This window comes from Ictidomys tridecemlineatus, chromosome 12, assembly GCF_052094955.1.
Source record: "Ictidomys tridecemlineatus isolate mIctTri1 chromosome 12, mIctTri1.hap1, whole genome shotgun sequence".
In the NCBI taxonomy this organism is placed as follows: Eukaryota; Metazoa; Chordata; class Mammalia; order Rodentia; family Sciuridae; genus Ictidomys; species Ictidomys tridecemlineatus.
Window position 1 is genome coordinate 46,747,813 of NC_135488.1, and position 23,226 is coordinate 46,771,038.

The 23,226-nt window shown below is 47.1% G+C and overlaps 1 protein-coding gene across 11 annotated transcripts in view; it reads right to left on the minus strand.

Annotated features, from left to right (window-relative positions):
• Positions 1 to 23,226, minus strand: part of LOC120891204 (uncharacterized) — a 61,130-nt gene that overhangs the window by 8,634 nt on the left and 29,270 nt on the right. For 10 of the 11 annotated variants that reach the window (XM_078028885.1, XM_078028882.1, XM_078028883.1 and 7 more), the window contains 6 exons: positions 12,246 to 12,373; positions 8,760 to 8,973; positions 3,249 to 3,436; positions 2,077 to 2,282; positions 1,635 to 1,840; positions 447 to 561 (listed from right to left, as the gene is read on the minus strand). In XM_078028885.1, coding sequence (XP_077885011.1) covers positions 447 to 561; positions 1,635 to 1,840; positions 2,077 to 2,282; positions 3,249 to 3,436; positions 8,760 to 8,897 — 853 coding nt within the window. In that variant the 5' untranslated portion in view covers positions 8,898 to 8,973; positions 12,246 to 12,373. Of the gene's footprint in view, positions 1 to 446; positions 562 to 1,634; positions 1,841 to 2,076; positions 2,283 to 3,248; positions 3,528 to 8,759; positions 8,974 to 12,245; positions 12,374 to 23,226 lie in introns of those variants that run through there. The other variant, XM_078028888.1, reaches the window with a different exon arrangement.

Consider the following 23,226-nt stretch of genomic DNA (forward strand, 5'->3'; position numbering starts at 1 on the left):
CCACACTCTTCTCTCTAGTAATGGCCTCTGGTCCTAAGTGGACTCAGTTTGCAATGAATAGAAAGATTGGAAGCCAGAAATGATTCTTAATTGAACTCATTTTCTCATGTACTCATCTAGGTCAGGAAAGGCCCCCAAAGTAGGCACCCTGTGGTTGTCTGTCTTCTTTGACACAAGACAAAGAAGCCTCTCTTCTTGGCCCCTTGTGGATAATAGCTTTGCAATACCTCCTCAGGCCAAGGAAAGAACACATGATAGGCAGGTCCACAGCCCCTGGGGAACATGAAGAACCTGCAGATTTATGCCCCATCATTACACTTTGTTTTATGCACAAGTCCTACCATACTCATCCTGGGCATTGGGTCAATGCACACTGTGTTTTGGCTCCCAGTTATCGTGAGCCCACTGTGACTCACTGCTCCCTACCCTCTGATGGTTCCACTTACTCTGATGGTTCGAGACTATTTGCAGAAGTTCGTAGTTTTCTGGATTCTCCTGCTGGAGCAAGTGTGCATCTAAGGCCCTGCGGATGATGACTGGAGCCCTGTCCTGGCAGGTCACCTGAGCAGAGTTGGAGAAAGCTCATCAGAGAGGGAATTTGGGAGTAGCTACCCAGAGGACAGTGCTCAAGGACAATCAGAGACAAGTGAGCTCTCAACACAAGGGCACCATCTTGATACCCTGCTACCTGAGGCCTTCATGTGATCATGTGGGGGTCTTCCTATGAGCCTCTAGTCCAATCTTGGTACAAGAGTTTGCTTCAACCTGCTATGCCCTACAGGGACAAGGGAATAAGGACCAAAAGGCTTTGTACAGACACACTCTAGTCCCATCAAGATGGGAGGAATGGTCCAGTGGACTTCCATATCCCTGCTCTGGTCTGGGATGCAGCTGCATTTTTGTGTGGACCAGGCACAAACCCTAGGTGCTTTGGTCCTGACAGCCAAGGCACAACACACACTAAGACTCTTTAATGATAGGCATGGAAGCTGCTGGGCTCGAGAGTGTCAGTGCTTGCTAGGGTGTCAGGAGGTTCGGACCCAGCAGGTGCAGTGGTTCAACATGGCTCCCCTGGAGGTGGACACCAGAGTCTCATGATGGATACTCCACACCCAGGAAAATTCTGCAGAGAGAGCTGCTAAATCTCTATTCACATACATGCAAACTAGGACACTAATGGGCCCTTCCAAGGCCCCCAGTTGTCTGTGACCCACACCTACCCACCCTAATCATTCTACAATGGCTCCCTTCCCTTCAACCAGCAACATAACCCCTCCCACACACAAGAAAATGACTGCCAACTCCTCTGCTTCAACCTCCACGGTTCAGTATACTCCTCCTCAATACCAAGGTCAGTAGAGGATGGCCTGTACCCTCGATATTTCTCTGACCTCCTCTGAACCCAGCACTCACTCCTGCACTTCTGACCTGCACACCCCAAAACACGCAGGCCCACTCGCACCCAGACCTGGCATGCTGCTGCACTCCCGCCTCTGTCTTCCTCACTTTCTGCTCTCCTTCCTGACCTTCCAGAAGCTCCAGTTCAAGAAGACAGGCCTAGTCCAAAGTGTTTGCTGTGGACTCGGTCTTCCCCACTGTGGGCTCCCAGGAGACTCCCCTGCTCGAAGACTCACCAGGATGCTCCTATACTGTGTTGTGTTTTCATTCTCCAGGTAGACGTGAATGAGGCACCTGCCTCTCATCCGCTTGTTATATTGGGGCCGTGGGGAGTACCGAGTGGAGACCCCTGATGTCCGGGACTCCGGCTCTGCCCCTTCCCTGGGTGAAGGCTCTGGCTCTGGGGTTGGCAAAGGAGCCATGACAGGAACTAAGCTTGTAGCTAGAGGAGAAAAGATGCCAACATGACTGCCTTGCCCTGAGCTTCATACAAACAGACAATACCCCTGCTGCCAGGAAGAACTCAGGCCCTTAGCCCACACAGGACCTCTTTGCAGACTGGGGTCACTTCCTGAATGGACAAAGGCTTGTCCTAATTTCCAGCCCAACACCAGGCATACAGACTCCCTGCAGTGGGACAAGAGTCAGACCTTTCCTCATATACCCTTAGGTACTCACCACAGTCCGCCTGGCTCTCAGGCTTTGCCTGGCTTGATTTGCCATCTTCAATTGCGGCCAGGAGGTGGTGTGCTTGGTGTTCCAGGTTCAAGCCACCCAGCAGGAGCCACATGGATAGCAACTGCTGCAGACTCAGAAAGCCTGGAGGCTGATGGGAAGCCTCGGAGTAGAGGTTCACCCAGGTGCCCAGGAAGGAAGGTGAGGCACTGTGGGGAGGAAGGTGTGGAGTCAGCAAAACCCTGGCCTTGCCTTCGCCACGGCCTCCAGAGAAAACCTCTGACCCTACACTGGGGAGAGCAGTCTTTCCTCAGCCTTCCCAAGTCAAATCACCTTGCAGGTCCCTATTCTGGAAACAGGAGCCCACCCTCTTGACCCCAAGCCCATTCCATGTTGAAGTTGGTCCAGGGGTCCACCATAGTCACTGAAGAGGACAATGTGCAGTTATGCCCCATGGAGTCAGGGATGCAGTCACATGTAGGATATGTACTCATGGCACCTGCGGTTTTAGGCTGACCCCCATGAAAAGGGACACAATGGCAGTCATTTGCACCCCATTTTTCACTGAATTATGAAACGTGACTGGAAACGTGTCTTCACACAGTGGGTGCTTTCTCCATGTTCATCAGTGAATGAGCCCAAGCTGCTGATTCCCACATATCTCTGGGTGTGGGAGCTGCCATGTCCAAATCCCCTGTCCAGCTATGTCCCAGCTAGGATGCTCTGTCCCACTATGGAAATTAACATGTCTTTATTAACCCAAAAGTGCTTTTCCCAAGGCCTGAGTTTTGAGATGCCTCTGGCACAGATCTACGTTCTTCACGAAGCCAACATCACACCAGAAAGACCACCTGGCCTCGCTGAGTCCACCTGGGAATGAGCTCAGTGCACACCATTGAGCTGTGGTGCCCAGTGTGTGGGGACTGCTCCACGGACCTCTGTGGATCAGCTGGAGTCAGGATGGTTTCTCTGCCTGAGAGGGGAGTTTACTCCCCTTGCAAGGCTGTGGCAGGCACCTCCAGGACTTGTCCCATTTGGGGCTGACATTCCACTATGAGTGTGGTCCTCTATCTCATTAGGTATCACAAACCTTTGGGTCCCTGAGAGGTACATGGCAGCCCCAAGACCCAGGCATGAGGGGGCTACACACTTGGGCTTGGTGGTCTGGTGCTTACCTTGGGAACAAGAGATCCAGCACCTGCTGGGTGGGGATGGAATCCCAGGAGATTAACCCCATGTTGCTGCTGAAATGTAGGTTCCTCCCACAAATGACAGGCAGGAGCTCATTCCTAAGCTGGTCCTGCCTGTTAGGTTCAAGGCTCTGTACCCTGAAGGGCTCCTCCGTGTTCTGATCATTTTCACCCTGGGTTGGGACCAAGAATGGTGGGTTCAAAATGGAAATGGTGACAAACAGAAAAATGACTTGTGCCAATACACTAGAATCAAAGCACAATGGGACAGTTCCCATCAGTACAAACACACACACACACACACACACACACACACACACACACACACACACCACACACAGTCAGAATAGGAGTCCTGGGCCATTCATCAGGGATCAGACTAGAGGGCCTGCTGGGCTCACCTGCCCTGTGCTACTCACTGTTACTCTTGAGCTCCTCTGCGACAATCGCAAGAGGCTCTGGCGTCTAAGATGAAGCCTCACCCAGTGCATCCACAAAAGGGCTAGTTGGCCCCCCTGAGATTCCTGGGAGCCTGAGGCTCGGCATTGTTTACAACCACAGGAGAACATCCTTCTCACTTGAGTTTCTCCAACCAAATGAGCTCGGATGGCTTGGTCAGTGAAGTGGGTGCCTGGATACCAGGGTTCCATGTTCTGTTTGCTCCATTGTCAAGGCAATGATGTCATTTCCTGTGCCCATACCTGAGCCTCTTTTCACATAAGACCACTTTCAAAAGCCCTATGAGCTGCTGATTTCTCCTCCATGCCTACCCATATAAGGTGCGCAGGTGTTCACCAACAACTACCCAAACATCCCCACCAGCATCTGCCCTGCTTGGTGCCACTAGAGTTCCAGCTTGGAGCCTTCAAAAATGCATTCACAACCAGTCCTTCCCTCTAAGCAGCTTTTGGACCCTGGTCCCATCATTGTGCAACTCATGCTGTGCCCAGTCTTTTCTGGAAAGTAGGGTAGCATCTAATCTCTAGGGTTTATTGTGTCTATTGGCCCATAACACCCTCTATTCTCTCTGAAACCAGAGATGGGACTCCCAGGTGGCTAAAGCACAAATGTAGAGATGGGACAATCACAAGAAGGGCAGAGACAAAGAATGCACCCCAACTCAATCAGGCCTGTGTCCCACACAGGGACGTGGCCAATGTCCGTCCCATCGTGGCTGCAGTTCCCTCTCTACACCATGGCAAGTTGGAGGGGATTGAGGTGCAGAGGCTGCTCCCCTCTGCCATACAACTTCCCAAGGCTTCTCCTAAGATTTCAAAAGGGCCAAGTGTGTCTAGTGTTGGGGTCTCACAGAGACTCCGAGGTACCACAGCATCCTGCTGCCCAGAACCGGTTCACCCCTCACCTCAAGGGGGCTCAGCCTCTGGATTCATGGGAATTGAAGTGGGTACAGGTGATAGGATATCACCTCCAAGACTGAGTTATGCCAAGTCCATGACCCCTGTCTGCATCCCTGTCTCCAGCACCACTCCCCTCTCTTTCCTCCTCAGAGCAAACAAATCCACTTAGCTAGTGTGTCCTGTGATAAAGACATGACAGTCACCCATCCTCTCATTACAAAAACACTGAGGCTCAGCCAACATGGATCCTACCAGGAACACAGGCATAAACTCAGACTCTGATCCTCCCAGCTGAGACTCAGTGGAGCCTGGACTTCCAGGCTCCTGAGAAGAGGAAACAGAGGTGCCTAGCCGAGCCACCTTGGATGCAGCCACACACAAACTGAACTCATCAATGCCCCTTGCTCTCAGTTGTAAGAGGGGAGGTGGTGTTTCACAACCCTGGACATCAAGTGCAGTCTCCAGGCTTTGGGGTGTGCCCTGACCTCTCTCTATCTGCCCAGGCCCTCCAACTCACACTGGCCTTTTACCCAACCTCCTCCTAGGGCCAAAATCAATCCTGCCTCTCAATTTCTGCTGCCTTCCCCAACACACTGCTCCCCAAAATGAGCAGGGCTGGCTCTCTGTTATCATGCTGGTGTCAGCAGCAATGCCACCCCACTGACATAATTCTGAGTCCCAACCTAGGCACTCCAGCTGTCTTTGCCAACCTGGCCTGTTTGGGCTCTGGCTCTTGCTCTTTTCTTTCATGTGCATGTGTTTTGAGGTTTTGAGTTTCTCCCACTGCAGAACTGCAGTTGTGGCAGGGTAGAGCTCATGAGGGTGACATTCTGAGCCACGTCCAATCCCATCAGGACTGTTTACTGGGGTGATGCTGGAACACAGTGATGAGTGAACACATGGGAGGTGGTTGGACCCACCTTGCCTCTGAGTGGCTTCCTTTCAGGACAGGAATGTAGGGATGGGAGCCCCTGGTGAGGGATGCTTTGCACAAGGTGTGACCACGGGCTCTTTCCTGGCAAAAATGGCTCCACTCAGCATGGAAAGCACCGTCATTCCTGGTGGCTAACAACAGCCCTGGACCCCAGAAAGGAATCCACACTCAAGATTAACGTCTGAGTGTGCGTGTCCTCGAGGAAATGAGGTCTCCTGATCCCAGGTGCAAAGGGGTAAGTCCTCTAACTCCAGGGGCCATGAAGGGACATCTGAGTTTCCCTTGTCCTTCTTTCCCTCTCTGAACCCATGGTGTCCTCACACTAACCACAGTTAGGACCCTGGCCTCATTCCCCAGTTGGGATCATTAGGCTCCATAAAGGACAGTCTCTTAGATGCTCAGTGGACCAACACCCTCTGCACAACTCATAACCCTATTCACCCAAGAGGCAAGAGAATTTCTATTCAGGAAAACCAGGAAAGGGAGAGCCTTTCTCAAGGACACAAGGACATTAGTGAATGAGGGAGTGATTAATGGATGGAGAACTATTTCCACCACCAACTTCCAGGAGCATATATGGCCTTTTGGAGAATTCTGCAGTGTGTTGGTGATTACGGAGAACGTGTGAATCCAGGGGTCACTAGGTCCTCTCAGCCATAAGGAGGGAAACTACCATAAAGGAACTAGGACAAGGGTTCGAGGAATGCTCACTGGGGGGAGATCGGAAGGAAGGAAAGTGTACTCATTAGAAAAGTGTCGCCTGAAAATTCTTAGCCAGCCAAAAGTCGTGGGAACTTGTGTGGGAAAAGAGTCTTTGCACAGTGATGAAGCTAAGAGCTCACATGATGGAACACAGCCTCAACTGGGACCAAATCCCATATCTGATATTCTTGTAGGAAGAGGAGAGTCTGGACCCAGATACCAGGGAGACTGGGGGATACCAGCTATGTGAGGTTGGAGCCAGGACGGGATGCCCATATGAGAACCACAGACCGTGGGCAGCAATAGGAGAGTGGGCAAGGGCTGGGAGAGTTGGGGGACAGTCCCCTAGGAACCTGTGAGGTGTTTTGGCAGTGGGACCGCCCAACACCTAGTGTGTTGAGCCCCTGGAGCTTGAGGGAAGGCCCTTCCTCTGTTGTTGGCCACCCAGTTGACAGAGTTTGGTTGTAGCAGGCCTACGACCCAGCTGAAGGTCTGAGCATGTTGGCCATGCAGGATGGATCGGGACCGCAGACACACTCTGATGACTGTAAGGTCTCAGCCCTGCATCAACACAAGCACCAAGTCAGGCCAGGTGGGGAAAGGGCTAGGAACACACTCTGGGGGCTGGTGCCTATATTACTGGGAGCACTTCTGACCCCAATTCCCTGATCTGCTGCCAACACAGGCTACAGAGGAGGGTAGAGGGACACAGAGCTTGGATCTGCCCCACTCAGTGGGCCCAGGCATGTACCATGGCCAGCAGCCTCGTGCCTTGCCAGGTGAGTTCTGAAGCGGCCCCCTCTTTCCATCCTGAGAGCTCTTCCCTTCCTCATGTGCTACTACCTTCCCACTGTCTCTGGAAATATCTACTTGGTGTGGTCCTCTGGCAGTTTATGATTTAAGTTAAAAAAAAAACAGGTCTTGGTGCTCAAGAATATTTGATTTGCCCCTCCTCATCCCCCAACCCCAATATTTTCATTATTTCCTCAACATATGAAATTTTACTAGCAAAAGGTTAGTTTTGAATTATACAAAGTTGATTCAAATAACATTGGTATACATAATCAATCACTGTACTTTCAATGTTTATTCTCCTTTCCTGTTAGAAACTGCTCGGAAAAAAGAGAACAGAGGGGGCTGGGGATGTGGCTCAAGTGGTAACGTGTTCGACTGGCATGCGCGAGTCAGTGGGTTCGATCCTCAGCACCACATAAAATAAAATAAAGATATGTCCACTGAAAAATGAAAAAATAAAACAAACAAACAAACAAAGAGAACAGAGGACAGACTCATGGAAGTGCTTGAACTGACAAGAAGCTCCCACTAAAGCTCAGCATTCAGTCCTGGATAGAGTAAGACTGTCCATTTTGACATCTACTCCAAAGAGTCTACCAGACAGAATCCTCTGACTGATCCCTGAGTGAGCCATAGGAACTGGCTAGAAAAGCCTTCACATCCTCAATACATTCTTCACTTCAGAATACTGGACAAGCATTGATATCCATCTCTCGTTACCTTGCTCCCCAGCCAACCATTCTTCAACAAATTCAAAGGAGCAACTCATGCAAGCCCACAGAAAGGGGTGTTCACTACACACATCCATGTGCGAAAAAGACAACTGGTATTTCTTCTTTGGGCTATTTGAAATGAAATCACTTCTGCATGACCTCCACAAACCAAAAAAAAAAAAAAAAAAAATTGTGAAATTCCCATGTAGAAGGCAAGATACACTTGCCAAGGAGGCAGTGCCAAGAATTTTGACACTCCAAATGTAGAATGTGTGTTTAGGAGGCAGTCACAGTTTCCATGAGAGAGTCCCATGAAATCAATTAGGAAGATCCATGCTCTAGCCCTACCATGCAAGTGATGTGACTTGAAAGAGTCACTTAGTAACCATCAGCACTAACCACTAAGTCAATGAATAAAGGTCCTCAGGTGTCAAGCTACAAAATGTGGGATGAGCATAGATGAGGATGGGTGGGAGAAGTCTCCCCCTCTAACACAATTAGGGAAGGCTGTGCCGGCCCTCAAGTGGCTGGGGGGCCTGGGATCCTGCCACAGAGGGGGATTCCAAACCTCACATCCCCTGACCCAGGCCAGAAGACCAGGTAGACTCCAAGAATCCTGGGGTGGCCCAATGGCAATAAAGGTCAAAAGGAACTAGGGATCTGCCTGGACCCTCAATCCCCTACTCTGAGCAGGGCTGCATGACAAGGCCAGAGGCCATCCACAGCAATCTGCCTTTACAGGAAAACAGGGACTGCAGGCTGCCTCTGGCTCACTGAATCAGGGTGGTGTTTTCATAAAGCAAGACCACTTCCTCACATTTGACCAGCAGCTCATGCGCTGACAGCACAATGGCTGGCTTGACTCAGGCCCTGATGAATGAAATAGAAAATTCATAGCAAACCCATCTTTAGCTCTTCCACATCATCAGGGGCTCTGATTTAATTCTGTCCAGAAAGGTGTCTGAAATGATGTCTAAACATGCTGGGGACTCACCTCCGTGTGGAACTTTTCAGGAAAAAGGGGATCAAATCTCATGAAGCAACTCTTCTCTCTTCTAGCCCATGGGCAATGCAAGAAACCTGCATGATACCAGAGGCTCACTTCTCTCTTCTCATGTCTTCTGGAAAGCATTCATTAATGCTTCCTTCAAGGTGAAGCAGAAGCCTGCATTCCCAGCTGCACAGAAGTGTTTGAGGGCACTGTCTCCCTTAAAACCCAAAAATAAAAAAAACAGGTCATTAAACAGGCACATGGATTAGAGTACATGATCAATGATCCCTCCTTCCTGGAGCCTTCCACATGCCCATCTTCCACATTCACAGAGCAATGCCCTGCCATTCTCAAGACCAGGAGACCATGATGCTCATCACCAGGAAGTCAATAAGGAACATGAAGAGAGCAGCATGGATTGCAGAAGGTGTTACATCAAGGATCTTCAGCTCTGCTGCTAGAACACAAGAGCTTAACTTCAGTATTGACTTTTTGCCAACTACCAAGTATGATAGCAGTGTCAAGCCCAACATGCAGATATGCAAGTAGTAGGTGACACCCCGCATCCATTCACAGAAGTGGGCAACATCTGCATCAGAACAAGGAAGTATCTTATCCTTACTCATAAAAATCATCAGAAACAAAATAAAATGGATGCAAGACTTCTCATTTCACTATTACGTAGCTGTTGGAATTCCCGATTAAATAATACCTCCTCCAAAATAAAAAGTATCTCAGACATGTGTCAACTATTCAATGGATGACATTTTAAAAACTATGGACTTTACTTAATATTTATGTATGCTATATCCCTGCCTAAGGCTCTTTGAGAAAGGAGCACATAGAATTGGATCTTTGAAAATCTCACATTTGCTGATAAACATTACTGCTGATCTCAGGCATGGCGAAGTGAAAAGTGGGACTCTGGATATTCAAAGAATGCTATGTTGTGGGATTGGTGTCCCTGATTCATACATAGCATATGGTTTCTATGAAATCCAGTGAAGGAGCAGGAGTAACAAAGCTGATTGCACAGATGACCTCAGGGAATACTGACAGGTAGGCCAAATGAAAAATATGTTCCAGCTAACCATTGGTATTTGGGCTTCTGATCCCAGTCCTGTTTTTAAAAAAGGTGCAGACAGGCAGTGTTCATTAAAAAATGTCTACCATGTAAAAGTGGGTAATTTAAATGGCATCTAGTTACACATCTGATAGAATGGTCTGGCAACATATGAATTTCATTCTAACAACAACAACAACAACAAAACATAGAAAATGAGACATAAAGATAAAACCTTGTCTTCACCAGGATGCCTAAAAATAGGTTTTATTTGGCTCATGCAAATAAATATCTCTCAATAGAATTTCTGATTTCTGAATGAATCCATTCAACTTTATACTGCACAGATCACAAGGTTTTCTTTACAGAATATTCTCTTCTTCTTCTTAAAGCCTCACATAGAAAATGTCTCACAGGACATAGGAGGGGAATGACCCAAAGGATGAGAGAATGGCTGGAACCGTTCTCAAATGTGCCCATATAGCCTAAAGTTTGAAGGCGTCTAATTGTACCCTAAAACAATTATGAACCTATTTGATCCATTATTAATAAATATCACCACTTTTCCACTTGACCCAAATCACAGAAAATTGGAAACAGATGATCATTTGCTTTGATACCTTTACTTCTGTTTCATTACTCAGAGTCGATCAACTCTATACTTCAAGTGACACAGATTTATTACAGAATGCCTAAGATCCTGAGGATCTATTTTAGCTCAGCCCATGATATTGCTTCATTATTTTATTATTTTGTAAGTAATAAAATATAACTTCATGTTGGATGATATAGTCAAGCCATGAATATATCATCCAACATTGTTCTTCCCAAAATATTAGCCCAATTTCTGCGCATGCTCACTTACTGTTTAGGAATTTTACTAATTGTTTGAAGGTTCTAGAGGACCTGTTAGACTCCTAATGGACAAACCATACAACATACTCCAGAGAACGGATGAGTGCCATAAGAAGAAAATAAGGTCAGCCTACAGCAATGGGCAGCTGCCTGCCCTCGGCTGGGGGGAGCCCTGGCCATGGCACCAGGGCTGCTGGGCAGCAGAAGCCTCCACAGCCCTGCAGGGAGCCTGGAGCACAGCTCTGCCTAACCATGCTCAGCCCTGGACAGATGCACATGAGTTCCCATCACAGGCTAGAGTGTGACAGTCCCAGGTGCATGCCTGTCATGCCAGCCACCAGGGAGACTGAGGCAAGAGGAACGTTTGAGGTCAGCCTTGGCAACTTAGACCCCGTGGCAGAGGGGAAGAAGTTTACAGGGGTCTGTGAGGGTGTAGCTCAGGTAGGTCACTTGCCTCACAGACTCAAGGCCCTGGGTTCAATCCCCAGAACCACGTACACACAAAAAGTGAACTTGGAATATTGTTTAAAATGATGGGTCAGGTACACACAAGGACTTCAATATGACCTCTCAGAGGAGCTCAATTTGAGATCAGACTGAACAAAAGACCACCTGGACCATTGACTCAGTGTCTGAAACCCTCTGTGAGCATGGGAAGCACTGCTGGCAAGACACCAGAGGGCCAAAGCACTTGTGCCCCCTGCAGGGGTGTCTCTTGGCTACCGCCAAAGACTGTTCCCCTCCTGGGGCAGCTGAGAGCAAGCTGGGCCTTGGAGCAATGACTAGTGCTTTAGATATAGACTATGCAAGCAAGGGGCAATGTCTTTAATAAAACTAAAATTAAAAAGTCACATTCAAAAAATTTTAAAAAGAAGAAAATAAGGTCAAGTAGAGGAAGCCCATTTTCACAGGAAAAAAATCCCCCAGTGAAAAGCATCAGAATAGATACCAAGAAAAATACCAACAAAAACAGTGTGCTCCCACTATGTATCTACTCAACATGCAAAAGTTAGAAAGCTAGATAATACAATCCTGGCCACAGGTAGAGCTATGCAGAAGAGCCACCTGGCAGTGCTTAGTCAAAGAAGTAAACGTGCACACTTTGACCTAGAAATTCCACCTGTGTGTAAACCAGGCGGTGCTTAAGCAGTTTCACAAGGGGACATGCACAGGGAAATTTATCCTCAGGTTCTTATAGAGTTGTCTGTGCTTACAGGGAGTTGATGGTTGTCAAGATGCCCACAGCTGCGAAAGTCAAAAGCTAAAAAAATAATAGATGCCAACCTGGATATATTAATAGAAATCAATGAAAAACAATAGGTTGACACATGACAGTAAAATCCCTGAGTTCAAGTTCTTGCTAACCTACCTACCAACAATCATGCTTGGTCAAGACACTGACATACTTCAAGGCAAAAAAGGGAGAAAATATAATGTCGTTATTAGTTTTCTTAAATGCAAAAAAGGAAATGGTAATATTTACCCAGCCATGACCTGTTATGCATAATATGTGAGATTATTGTGGACATGTTGGTGAATGATTATCTACCCAGATCCGTTCCGTGACTCACCAAATGCAAAGGTCCATGAAGAATTACCATCTCCATGAATTCATCATCAAAAGCCTTGAGTCAACAGGGGCTTCACAAGATGGCTTCTTGGCCAACTTGATGAGTGCGTCCTCAGAGAATGCTTCCACCTGAAAGATGTCACCAACTTGTTCTCATTCACATCTCCACAGTGCCACAAAAAAGAAACAAAGTCTGATACTCTATTGAGTGAATCCTCAAGTGGACCAAACACCATACTTCCTTCCATATTTTAAAATTAACAAATGGAACTTCAACTCAATAACTTGCATTAGGCAACATGCAACTGTAACCTCTTACACGTACTCTTTTACACACTCACGTGTCCTAGGTTCTGATCTAACTGTCCATTGAGCAGTCAGAACACGTGCTACTTCACATTCCTTACAGGCGACCAACCCATTCACTGCCAAGCTGAAGACAAATCCCTGGTCACAGGAGAATGGAAGCATATCTCCCACAACAAAATGCATCAGGAAACATTGGGATTTTCAATAAAAACTCCGGGGACACCCTTTTGAAAATCACTTAACCCCTGAAAGGCACCTGCTGTGGGGGGCGGCGTATTTGAGTCAATTTTTAAATACCTTTTCACAGTTGAGAACATCACTGCACACACACAAAATAACAACAATAATAATAATAATTATTATTATTATAAAAAAAATCACTGCAGAAGGGCGTGGAGTAGGGAAGCAGCTCAGGAGAGCACACCCGGGAAGCAGAGAGAGAGCTCCCCTCACCAGGACAGAGTAGCAACCCCAGGGGCCTTCCCTAGAGACCCACCACCTCCAGCCACACCCTACTGCCTACAGTTACCACCCAGTTAGTCCTCACCAGGGGTTCAATGCACTAATTAGGTTAAAGCTCTCCTAACTTGCACTGTGTCACACGGGAACTTTTGAGGGACACTAACAAACCATCACATCTGTGAGCTGCAAACATCTGTACCCTCACCCTTTCTCATAGGACATTTTCCCCAGCCATCAGCCCTCAGGCCTTCTGTAGTTTCACGGATTGGAAATCTCACTTTTAAATGGTGCATCCAACTAAACACACTGCTCTACAGGGAGCCAGGTATTTCTGGTCCTATATACACTGGACAGAGAGATGTTGAGGTCCTACTAGGTGTCAGGTACTGTTCAACATTCCGGGATACAGCACAGACCTGGCCTTGGCCTCCCAGAATCTGTCATTTAGCTACTTGTTTATGTGTAGCCTGAGATTAAGGAAGCTTTGAGTGGGGAAGGTAGGGGTGTCTGTGTGTGTGTGTGTGTGTGTGTATGTGTGTGAGAGAAGATTGTCACCATTCACAGATTACATTTAACTAATTAGTGTTGGGAGCATCAAAGGCAAATGAAACAAAATCTCTTCCCCAGGGCAAAAGAGCGGAGCTAGGATGCATACTCAAATTTTAGTAATTTTATAGGTTACTTCTGATACACTGTTATAATTTTCCCCGGGTCTCTAATTCTACCCCTCATAAAAGAAGTCTGTATTTGTTATAGAGGGGTTTTTAAATAATATATAATGGAAAACATCAAAAGATAGTTCCTTGCTTAAGAAAACAGCAGGCATACTTAATGACCATTATATAACACTGGGGTTTTTAAAGTCAGCACCCTGTTTTATACACAGCCTACTGCTAAGAATTACGCTTCCCACCTGGTGTGGTGGTGCAAAAAATACATGGTTGGCCATTATTTTTCACATCCAATGGACTTTTTACTGTATTGATGTTATCTTTTTATGAGCAAAACTTCAGTTTTCATGAAGTCCAATATATCTATTTTTTTCTAGTTGCCTGTGCTTTTGGCATTTTATCAAAAAAAATCATTGTTAACTCCAGTGTCCTGAATCTACTGCCCTATGTTTTCTTTTGTAGGTGTTGTATTAGGTAAGAGTTCAACTTCATTCTTTTGCATGTGTATGTCCAGTTTTCCCCAAAATGATTTGGTGACAGGACTGTTCTTTCCTCATTGAATGGTCTTGTGTCCCTTATCAAGAGTCATTTGACCATATACACAAGGGCTTATTTCTGGGCATTCTATTCTGTCCCATTGATCTCTGTTTGGCTTCCTGTCAACACCACACTGTTTTGATTGTGGTAGCTTTGTAGTAGGTTTTGAAATCAGGGAGTTTGGGTTCTTCTAATTGTTTCTCATTTTCATAATAGGATTGGCTACTTGGATTCCCTTGATATTCCATAAGAATTTTAGGATGGGTTTCTCTTTTTCTGCAAAAATTGTCATTGGGTGCTGGGGTTGTAGCTCAGTGGTAGAGTGATTACCTAGCATGTGAGAGGCACTGGGTTGTATTTTTTTTTCCCTCAGCATCACATAAAAATAAATAAATGTCCATTGACAACTTAAAAAATATTTTTAAAATTGTCATTGGTGGGCTGGGGTTGTGGCTCAGTGGTAGAGCACTTGCCTAGCATGTGTGAGGCACTGAGTTCAGCACCACATATAAATAAATGAAGAAAATAAAGTTCCATCAACATCTAAAATTTTTTTTAAACTGTCATTGGTATTTTTTTAGGAATCAAATTGTAGATTTGGGGTGGTATTGACATCATAATATTAAGTCTTCCAATTCATGAAAATGGGATGCTTCCACAAATTTATAAGTTCTTTAATTTCTTTCAAGAGTGCTTTATCATTATCATTACACTATCATCTTCCACTTCCTTGGTTAATTTCAAAGTGCTATTTTATTTTTTGTTGATGTTATTGAAAATGATATTATCTTTATAATTTTCTTTTCAGATTAATTAGTAGTAGTACATAGAAATGCAGTGAATTTGTTATGGTTTGGGTATGTGGCATCCCCCAAAAGCGCACATGTGAGATAATGTAGGGGTAAGGTGATTAGATTATGAGAGTGTAACCTAATCAGTGGATTAATACACTGAAATGGATTAACTGGGTGGTAATTGAAGGCAGGTGTAGTGTGGCTGGAGGAAGTAGGACTCTGGGGTCATGAACTTTGAGGTTTATGTTTTGTCCCTGGTTAGCGGAGCTCTCTTTGCTTATTGGTGGCCATGCCCTGAGCTGCTCTCCTTTGCCACACCCTTCTGCCATGATGTTCTGCCTCACCCCCCACCCAGGGCTATGCAGTCGGCCAACCTGGACTGAACCTCTGAAATCCTGAGCCAAAATAAACTTTTCCTCCTCTAAATCGGTCTTGTCAGGTATTTTGGTCACGGTAAGGAAAAGCTAACTAAAACAATTTTGGTGTGTTTTCTTGGGATCCTGCCACTTTGAAACTTCTTTTATTAGTTCTCATAAAACCAACCATGTGTTTGTGTGTAGTCTTTAGAGTTTTAGATGATGTGTGATCCTATCATCTTAAAGACCATTTGATTTGTTCTATCCAATTTATGTGCTTTTGGTTTTTAAATTTTTTTTTAGTTCTTGATAGACCTTTATGTATTTATTTATTTTTATATGGTGCTGAGAATCCAACACAGTGCCTCACGCATGCCAGGCAAGTGCTCTACTGCTGAGCTCCAGCCCCAGTACCATGCCTTTGATCTTTCCCCTTGCCAATGACTCCATCAGGGACTCCCAGGGCTCTGGGGATTACAAGTGGCCATCCTCATCCTACTCCTCATCTCAGAGGAAAAGCTTTCTGTCTTCAGGGGTGGCTCACACCCAGGCCTCTCCCCATAGCTCATCAATGGCCACCTTCCTGCCACCTGTTCACAGGGTCATACGCTGTGCTCACACACTCCTGGTGTCTCTTGTGTGACCAATTCCTTTTCCTTATAAAGACTCTAGGTATCCTGGATGAGGGGGCTCCCCAGTGACCCCACTTTGACATAGAAGCTTTATCTCCAGATAGCTCCCATTCTGAGGCTCTGGGCTCAGGACTTCAACCTGTGAATCTGGGAGAACAGACTCAGCCCATGAGAGCAGATGGAGGAAAGGGGTGGGAAGAGGGCTTGCCCAAAGCTCCAAGGGGAAACATGACGGCAGAAACCAGATTTTCTCCTGGAAAGAAATCTAGACACCACGAACGAAAGTCAAATTCCTCTTCTCCCATCACCCCCTGACCCAGACTCTCCCCAGAAGTGGCTCTGGTCATCTGTTTGTGAGGGAGACACCCGTGGTCCCCTACCTCCCAGAAAAGAGGATCACCTCAGCTACTGTCCCTAAAGCCAAGTGATGGCTGTGCTTTCCACACTGTGTGGATCTGGAGAGATACACAGTGCTGCTGGACCAGCCTATGTTCAGGGCTGTGTCTGTGTCCCACAAGCTGAAACATGTGGTCCAGGGTCTTCTTTCCACCCACAGGTCCTAAGAACTTGCAGGCAGCATGTGCCTCCTTATTCACTGTGGCCACAGACTTCCTGCCAATGGCCATTGCATTGTACATGTCTTATAATTTAACACAACATTGAAACAAATTTCCTTCTGGGAGCTTCCCAGGGCACGCACCAAGACCTAAATTTCTGAGTTGTAGGCAGCATAGCATTCGTGCATTTTTATGGATAATGTTAAATGTGCCTCCAAAGTGTATGAAAAAAGCTTATCTTCCTATCCCCTCCCAGCACATATTATCAACATCCTTAGATTTTGTAAATAAAATAAAATACGTCATTTGAACCTGTGATCATCTGCTTGCCAGCTGTGTTCCAGTGACCTCGGCCTGTGCAAAGTCCTCATCTGTGTTTCTCCTCATGCCTCCTGTTCTACTGGGTTGCCATTTCCTCCCAATCGGTCCCTCTGTTTTGACAATGTTTGGGGCATATTTCGTTGGAGAGTAGTTTCTAATGTGGATGGTCAATTGAACCATCTTGACAGCTTTGGGTTTTGAGGATTGAAGCCAACCCTCCCCATTTCTAGGCCACAGTCTCTTCTAGATTTCTACCAGTATTCCAGTAAATATTTCATTTGATTTGGTTGATCTCTGTGTCTGGGTTCAAGACTTAGGTCCTGCACTTGCTAGCAGGGACATTGTGCTTTCTGGTTTGTTGTGTTGGCTTCTTGGGGACACTGTGAGGATCAGGTAGGCAAGGCAGGTAGAGTGGCTGGCCCAGAGCATGGCCCAGAGGGAGCATTTGATCAACATTATTTGTAAAATGTCAGCAGTCAATTATCACACCTGGCATGAATGGATATCCACACGAATCATCATTATTAAAATATCAGTCACAATAATTTTTTCTACTTCCTTGGTGTAACTGTATTACATTCTCCATGAGTGAGCTCACAGGCAGGTTTCTTTCCATGCCTGCTTCTGTCCCTTACCCTGGAAGCCCCTGGGATAGTTTGCACTTCAGGACGAGAAGCTCTTTTTTTTTTCCTCTTTATTTTTTTTAATGATTTTTAAAATTTATTTATTGGAGGCTATTTTACAATACACTTTTAACTGGCCATTGGCCTCCTGATGGTACTCCATGCGTCATCGGAGCCTGGCCTGCATCTGCCAGTCACCATCCTCTGGGATGAGCCAGATGCTCAATCACATCCCGGGGAGTGCAGATGGCTTTGCTAAGTCCTGTCCCTCCTGGGCCTGCAGTGTTGGGTCAGCCCCCACAATGGAACAGAGGTGTAGATGAGTAGGCACACATGTCCGGCTCCCTCCTGGGGTGGGAGGAAAGTTCTGAGGTTTCCAGGCAACCCAAGTGTACTCTGGAAAGCACCATTTATTACCCAGAGGAAGTACCTGCCTCCTCCTTGTTTACAGATTTTTTCAGGAATGTGTGTGATTTCTATCAGATTTTCAGGCTTCTCCTGGAGAGATTCCAAGGTTTTCCTCTTCTAAGCTGATTCTCCAGCTAATGACTCCAACATACTTCTGTCCAGTCAGTCGTGCGGCCATTGTTGTGGCAGCCCTCTGGTCACTTGAACCCCTTCATGCAATGATTTTTTTTTTCTAGGAGAAAGATGGCAAGAATATCCAGGACCTGGTGGCCCAGGCAGGGTCCCTTCTCTGGAAGGCAACCTCAGGGTGGGGCTGCCATTTCCACGTCTGATCAGTCTTGGGGACTGTGCTTGCTTATTGCTTAGTGGGAAGATGCAGCTTCAGGTCCTGACAGACGATGGCAGACCTGTGGGTTCTGCTTAAGGGGTAGAACCAAGCCCCCCAAATGCCCCATGCCCACCTGTCAGGCCCTCAGAGTCTGCTGTGCATTCCAGCCAAAGCCCTCTGCAGCCTGCTCAGGGACCAATGAGCCACTGTTTAGAGTCCAGGACATTCTGCTAGGGAGAAACCGCACACTGGCTGAGAGATGGCCAGCGATGAGCAGCCCTTTAACGGGTCTCCACGTCTTGGTGTCTTGACACTTATCTTCCACACCAAAGAAATTAGAGTGAGGCTTCCTCCAGAAAAGGTGCAATGTCCAACTGTCGCAGCTTCCAAGTAGAAATGCTGCAGCATGCTTTCAATTGCCAAATGTGTTTGGGGTTTGGCTTTTGGATGCATTCGTGAGATCAACATGCAGATTTCTTGTGTGTGTTTCCTGGGCAAAATAATACAAGCCCCAGAGAGTTTTATCCCATTGCCCAGAGATGGACAAGCACTCTGCTTTTCTAAGAAGCTTTTAGAGGGTGCTTGCAGACAGCCAGATTGGGACTTAGTGACTCATTCTCACCCTCGTTGTGCTGGTGATGGAAGGTTTATGGAAGGTGTTGAGGATGACATGGATATATGTGGTCCTCTAGTACCAGCTCTGCCTTAGTGGGGTGGGGGGTGTTTGCCTCTGTGCACACTGCCATGTTCAGCTCTCCCTGCGGAGCCAGGGCAAGGGGGACTCTCTGCTTTAAGAACCCATGGCTTCCATGCTGAAGGTTCCTAAGACCCAATCTGAGCCAAGTATCCCTTTTTCTCAAGTGCCAGTATCCCTTTTTTTCCTCTTCTGGGGCTTGACCCCACGGCTTCACTGTCTGTGTTCTTTTGTTTGTTTGTTTATTCATTCATTCATACATTCTGGGGATGGAATCAGGGGTGCTTTACTACTGAGCCACATCCAAGTCCCCATGTTTTATTTTTTATTTTGAGACAGGGCCTCACTGAGCTTGCTTAGGGACTCACTAAGTTGCGAGACTGGATTCAAACTTATAGTCCTGCCTCAGCCTCCCAAGTCCCTGGGATTACAGGCGTGCACCTCCACACCTGGAGCTTGTATCCTCTTTATTGCTACAAGGAAGCTTTGGCCATGCACCATCTTGGGAACACGTAGGTCATTAGATGTGTTTGGGCAAAGCCCTGCACTTTCTGGAACCATCTCGAATCCCATGCTCTGCCCCATTCTCCCGGGAGGGGTGGGGGTGACTCTGTTTGGTCCTGAGTAAACACACAGGCTGAAAAAGGACACTGCATCTCAGGCACACTCCAGGGACATTTGTTCCGGCTCCTGCAAGCCAACATCCTGTTTTGCTAGAAACTCCATCGAAAGAGGCTTGGAACTCCTGTTGTTCATTCTCTGAAGTTCTGCCATTTCTTCTCAGATGGCTCCATCTCCAAACCTTTCAACCCCCTCCCCTGCTCCAGGGCTTTGAAGCGGTTTCTTTGGAAGCTTCTGCACAGGGTTAAGGACAAGCCATTCCTCACATGCTTCTTCAACAGGAGGAAGAGAGGGACCAGAGGGGCCACGGGGAGCAACCTCCTGCTCTGTTCCAGGCAGCCACTTCCAGGCTGGGGCTGCAGCCTGGGGCTCTCAGGACGGCTCTGGCTAAGGGGGAAGCCCTACCCAAGCCTGGGTCACAGCCTCCCGTGCTCCAGGGCAGCTGGTGAGCACTGGTGGAGGGTGGAGGGGAAGGCTTGCCCCCCTAGGAGTCGGGTCTGGACAGCATTCAGGTGGAAAGAGACCACGGGTCACCAAGGGGATGTGAAGCAGGGGTGACCCAGGGCAGCCATGAGATCTCCTCTAAAGAACACTGTGGTCCCAGCAGTACAAACGGACTGAGTGACATTATTACTCTTCCCTGTTTTAAGGACAGAGGTGTGGAAGGGATTCCTGAGAGTCACAGAAAACGTGGCTCACAGGTTTCAGTTTTCCATCAAGGAGGGACCTTGGCCACACTGGTGGCAATTCCCCGGACCCTTGATGAGCCCCCTGGCATCCTCCCAGTGAGTCCTCCCAGGCCCAGTCTCAGGGGCAGACAGCTGCTCTGACTGCTCTCCCTGGACCTGAGGATCACATGGGGTTCTGAAATTCTTTTTGTTGCCGCATTGGGCATTGAACCCAGGGCCTTGCATATGTTAGGCAAGTGCTCTACCGCGGAGCTCACCCAGCCCTGAGGGTGACAGGTTTGGAGAGCATTTGCTACCTGAGTCTTGGTGAGGTGAATCCTCATAGCCCTGAAGTCAGCACGTTTCTCTACCAGCTGCGTTTCCAGGGTTAAGATCTTAGACTGAATTTTGCCTTATTTCTCTCTCTCTCTCTCTCTCTCTCTCTCTCTCTCTCTCTCTCTCTCTCGGTACCAGGGGTTGAACCACGGGGTGCTTTACCACTGAGCCACATCCCCAGCCCTTTTTAAAATACTTCATTACAGATAGAGTCTCACTGAGTTGCTCAGAGCCTCACTAAATGGCTAAGGTTGGCTTCAAACAAGCCATCCTTCAGCCTCAGCCTCAGCCTCCAGCGTTGCTGGGATTACAGGCATGCACCACTGCCCCCCAGCTCTGCACTATTCTTAATCAGAGAACCTGTGGGACTCTGTTTACTAGGTATGAATTGAGTTGCCCTCCAGAGAAATGAAAAAGTAACAAAGCACTGCTGTGTGGGCAAATCAGGGATGACCCCAGGACAGGGTCAGCTTTCTCTCTAAGGAAACCCCACTGTCAAAAATGAGCCTCTTGCCCAATGCAGTGGTGCACTCCTGTAATCCCTGCACCTCGGGAGGCTGAGGCAGGAGGATCAAAACTTCAAAACCAGCTTCAGCAATGGCAAGGCACTAAGCAACTCAGCGAGACCCTGATTCTAAATAAAATACAAAATTGGGCTGGGGATGTGGCTCAGTGGTCAAGCACCACTGAGACTAAACACCGGTACCTCCCCCCCAAAAAAAAAAGAGACTCTGCTAAGGACTTCCATGTTGGCTGAGGCAGCTGCCTGCAGTGGGTGTCCTGCAGAATGCAGTCAATCTCCCCAGGCCTGGGCTGTGGGGAAGGGTTGGCCCGGTGACCAGGGGTTAGCCCCCAGCTAATGATCACTTGGTATTGTGGTTTGGATGTCAAATGTCCCCATTGCCCATGTGCTAAAGGCTTGGTCACCAGCCTGTGGCCCTTGGGACATAATGGAACCTTTAGGAGGTGGGGCCTAGTGGAGGGAATGAGGTCATTAGGGGTTTCCCCTTGAGGGGATATTGGGGCCCAGCCCAGTCCTACCCCTACCCCCTATCCCCACCCTGCTTCCCAGAGGTGAGCAGCCTCCTCTGTCATGTGCTCCAGCTGCCAGGATGTCCTACTGTGCTGCCACAGGCCCAAAGCAACAGGGCTAAGGTCCCATGGACTGAGACCTATGCAGCCATGAGCCAAAAGAAACCCTGTTTCCTTTTAAGGGGATTCTCTCAGATGCTTTGTCACAGCAGCAGAAAGCAGACAGCACACTTGGTCTGTGCCCTTGCTTTATAGATGGGGATGCTGAGGGCCCACAGGAAGCCGAGCAGCCCCAGTCACATGATCCTATAAAAACAACTATTATCCATTCATTCACTGACTACATGGCAGGAGCTGGACTCCAGATCTCAGTGTTTGAAAAAGTTGTGTTTCCTTCCTGCCCCTTAATCCCTCGCTCTCTCTTTGTGTACGCATCCAAGAAGGACCTTCAGGAGATTGCAATGCCACCTAGTCATCCCAGCCAACTTTGTACTTGAACATGAAGTTCATGGGATTGGGCAAAAGGGGAGAGTGGGGAAGGCTTATGGGGGCTAGGAAAGATGGTGAAATCAGATGGACATCATTACCCTAGGTACATGTATGACTACACAAATGGTGCCTCTCTACAACGTGTACAACCAGAAAATTGAAATGTTGCACTCCGTTTTTGGTACGGTGAATTGAAATGCATTCTGCTATCATGTACAACTAAGTAGAACAAATAAAAATAATAATAAAAAAAGAAATAAGAAAAGAAATTTTACTTGTGCAAATTTTTTCTATATACTTCTAAAGGATAAAGACTTACAACAGGTAGCCACAGTACCATCATCACATGCACACTGACTGTTCCTTAGTGTTGCTCACAGCCATCTCATGATTCTAGTGAGTGGCCATGGGTCTGACCAACAGTGGGGGTCTGAACGGAGTCTCACGAGATACACAGGCTCTGAGCACAAGGACCAGGAGAGGGTTCTGGGACATGTGACTGTCTACCTGTGGTACCCCGGTGACTAACACAGAGCTCATCATCATCTACTGAGTGACAACAAGGAAAAAAATTCACCCACATGGTGGCCTTCCCAACAGCAAAAGCATCAAAGAAAAATCCAAACTATGAAAATAAAAAAAAAAAAAAACTGGCCCAGCCTGTGCCTCTCCCCAGCTCACAGTTTGGGCTCCTACAACATTTCACACACTTCTCCTTTCAACTGCCCACAGAACACCTGCATACACAGCCAGCCATGAAGAAAGCCAGAGACCTGCTCACCTGTTCTGAGGCAATCTGGAGACATTACATTTGGATGTATTTATGAAACCCAAGTTTAGACGCATAACATTATCTATATAAATCTCTAATATAATGATATATATACTCAATTTTTAAAATTAAGTATGCTCTATATTTACAAGAGGCAAATGGTTTTGGACACTTGTCGAAAGATTCAAATGTCCAGAGGGTTGGGGAAAAAATACATTGCTATAGAGTAAAACTATGATATCAATGGAACTTCTGAGTGGAATTTAGATTTTAATTAACCAGGAAAATAAAACCAACAATTTTTCAATTTGTAAATGCTGAATCCCAAGAAATGAGGTTCATCACAAGTTGCAAAAATGCTTCCATTATTTG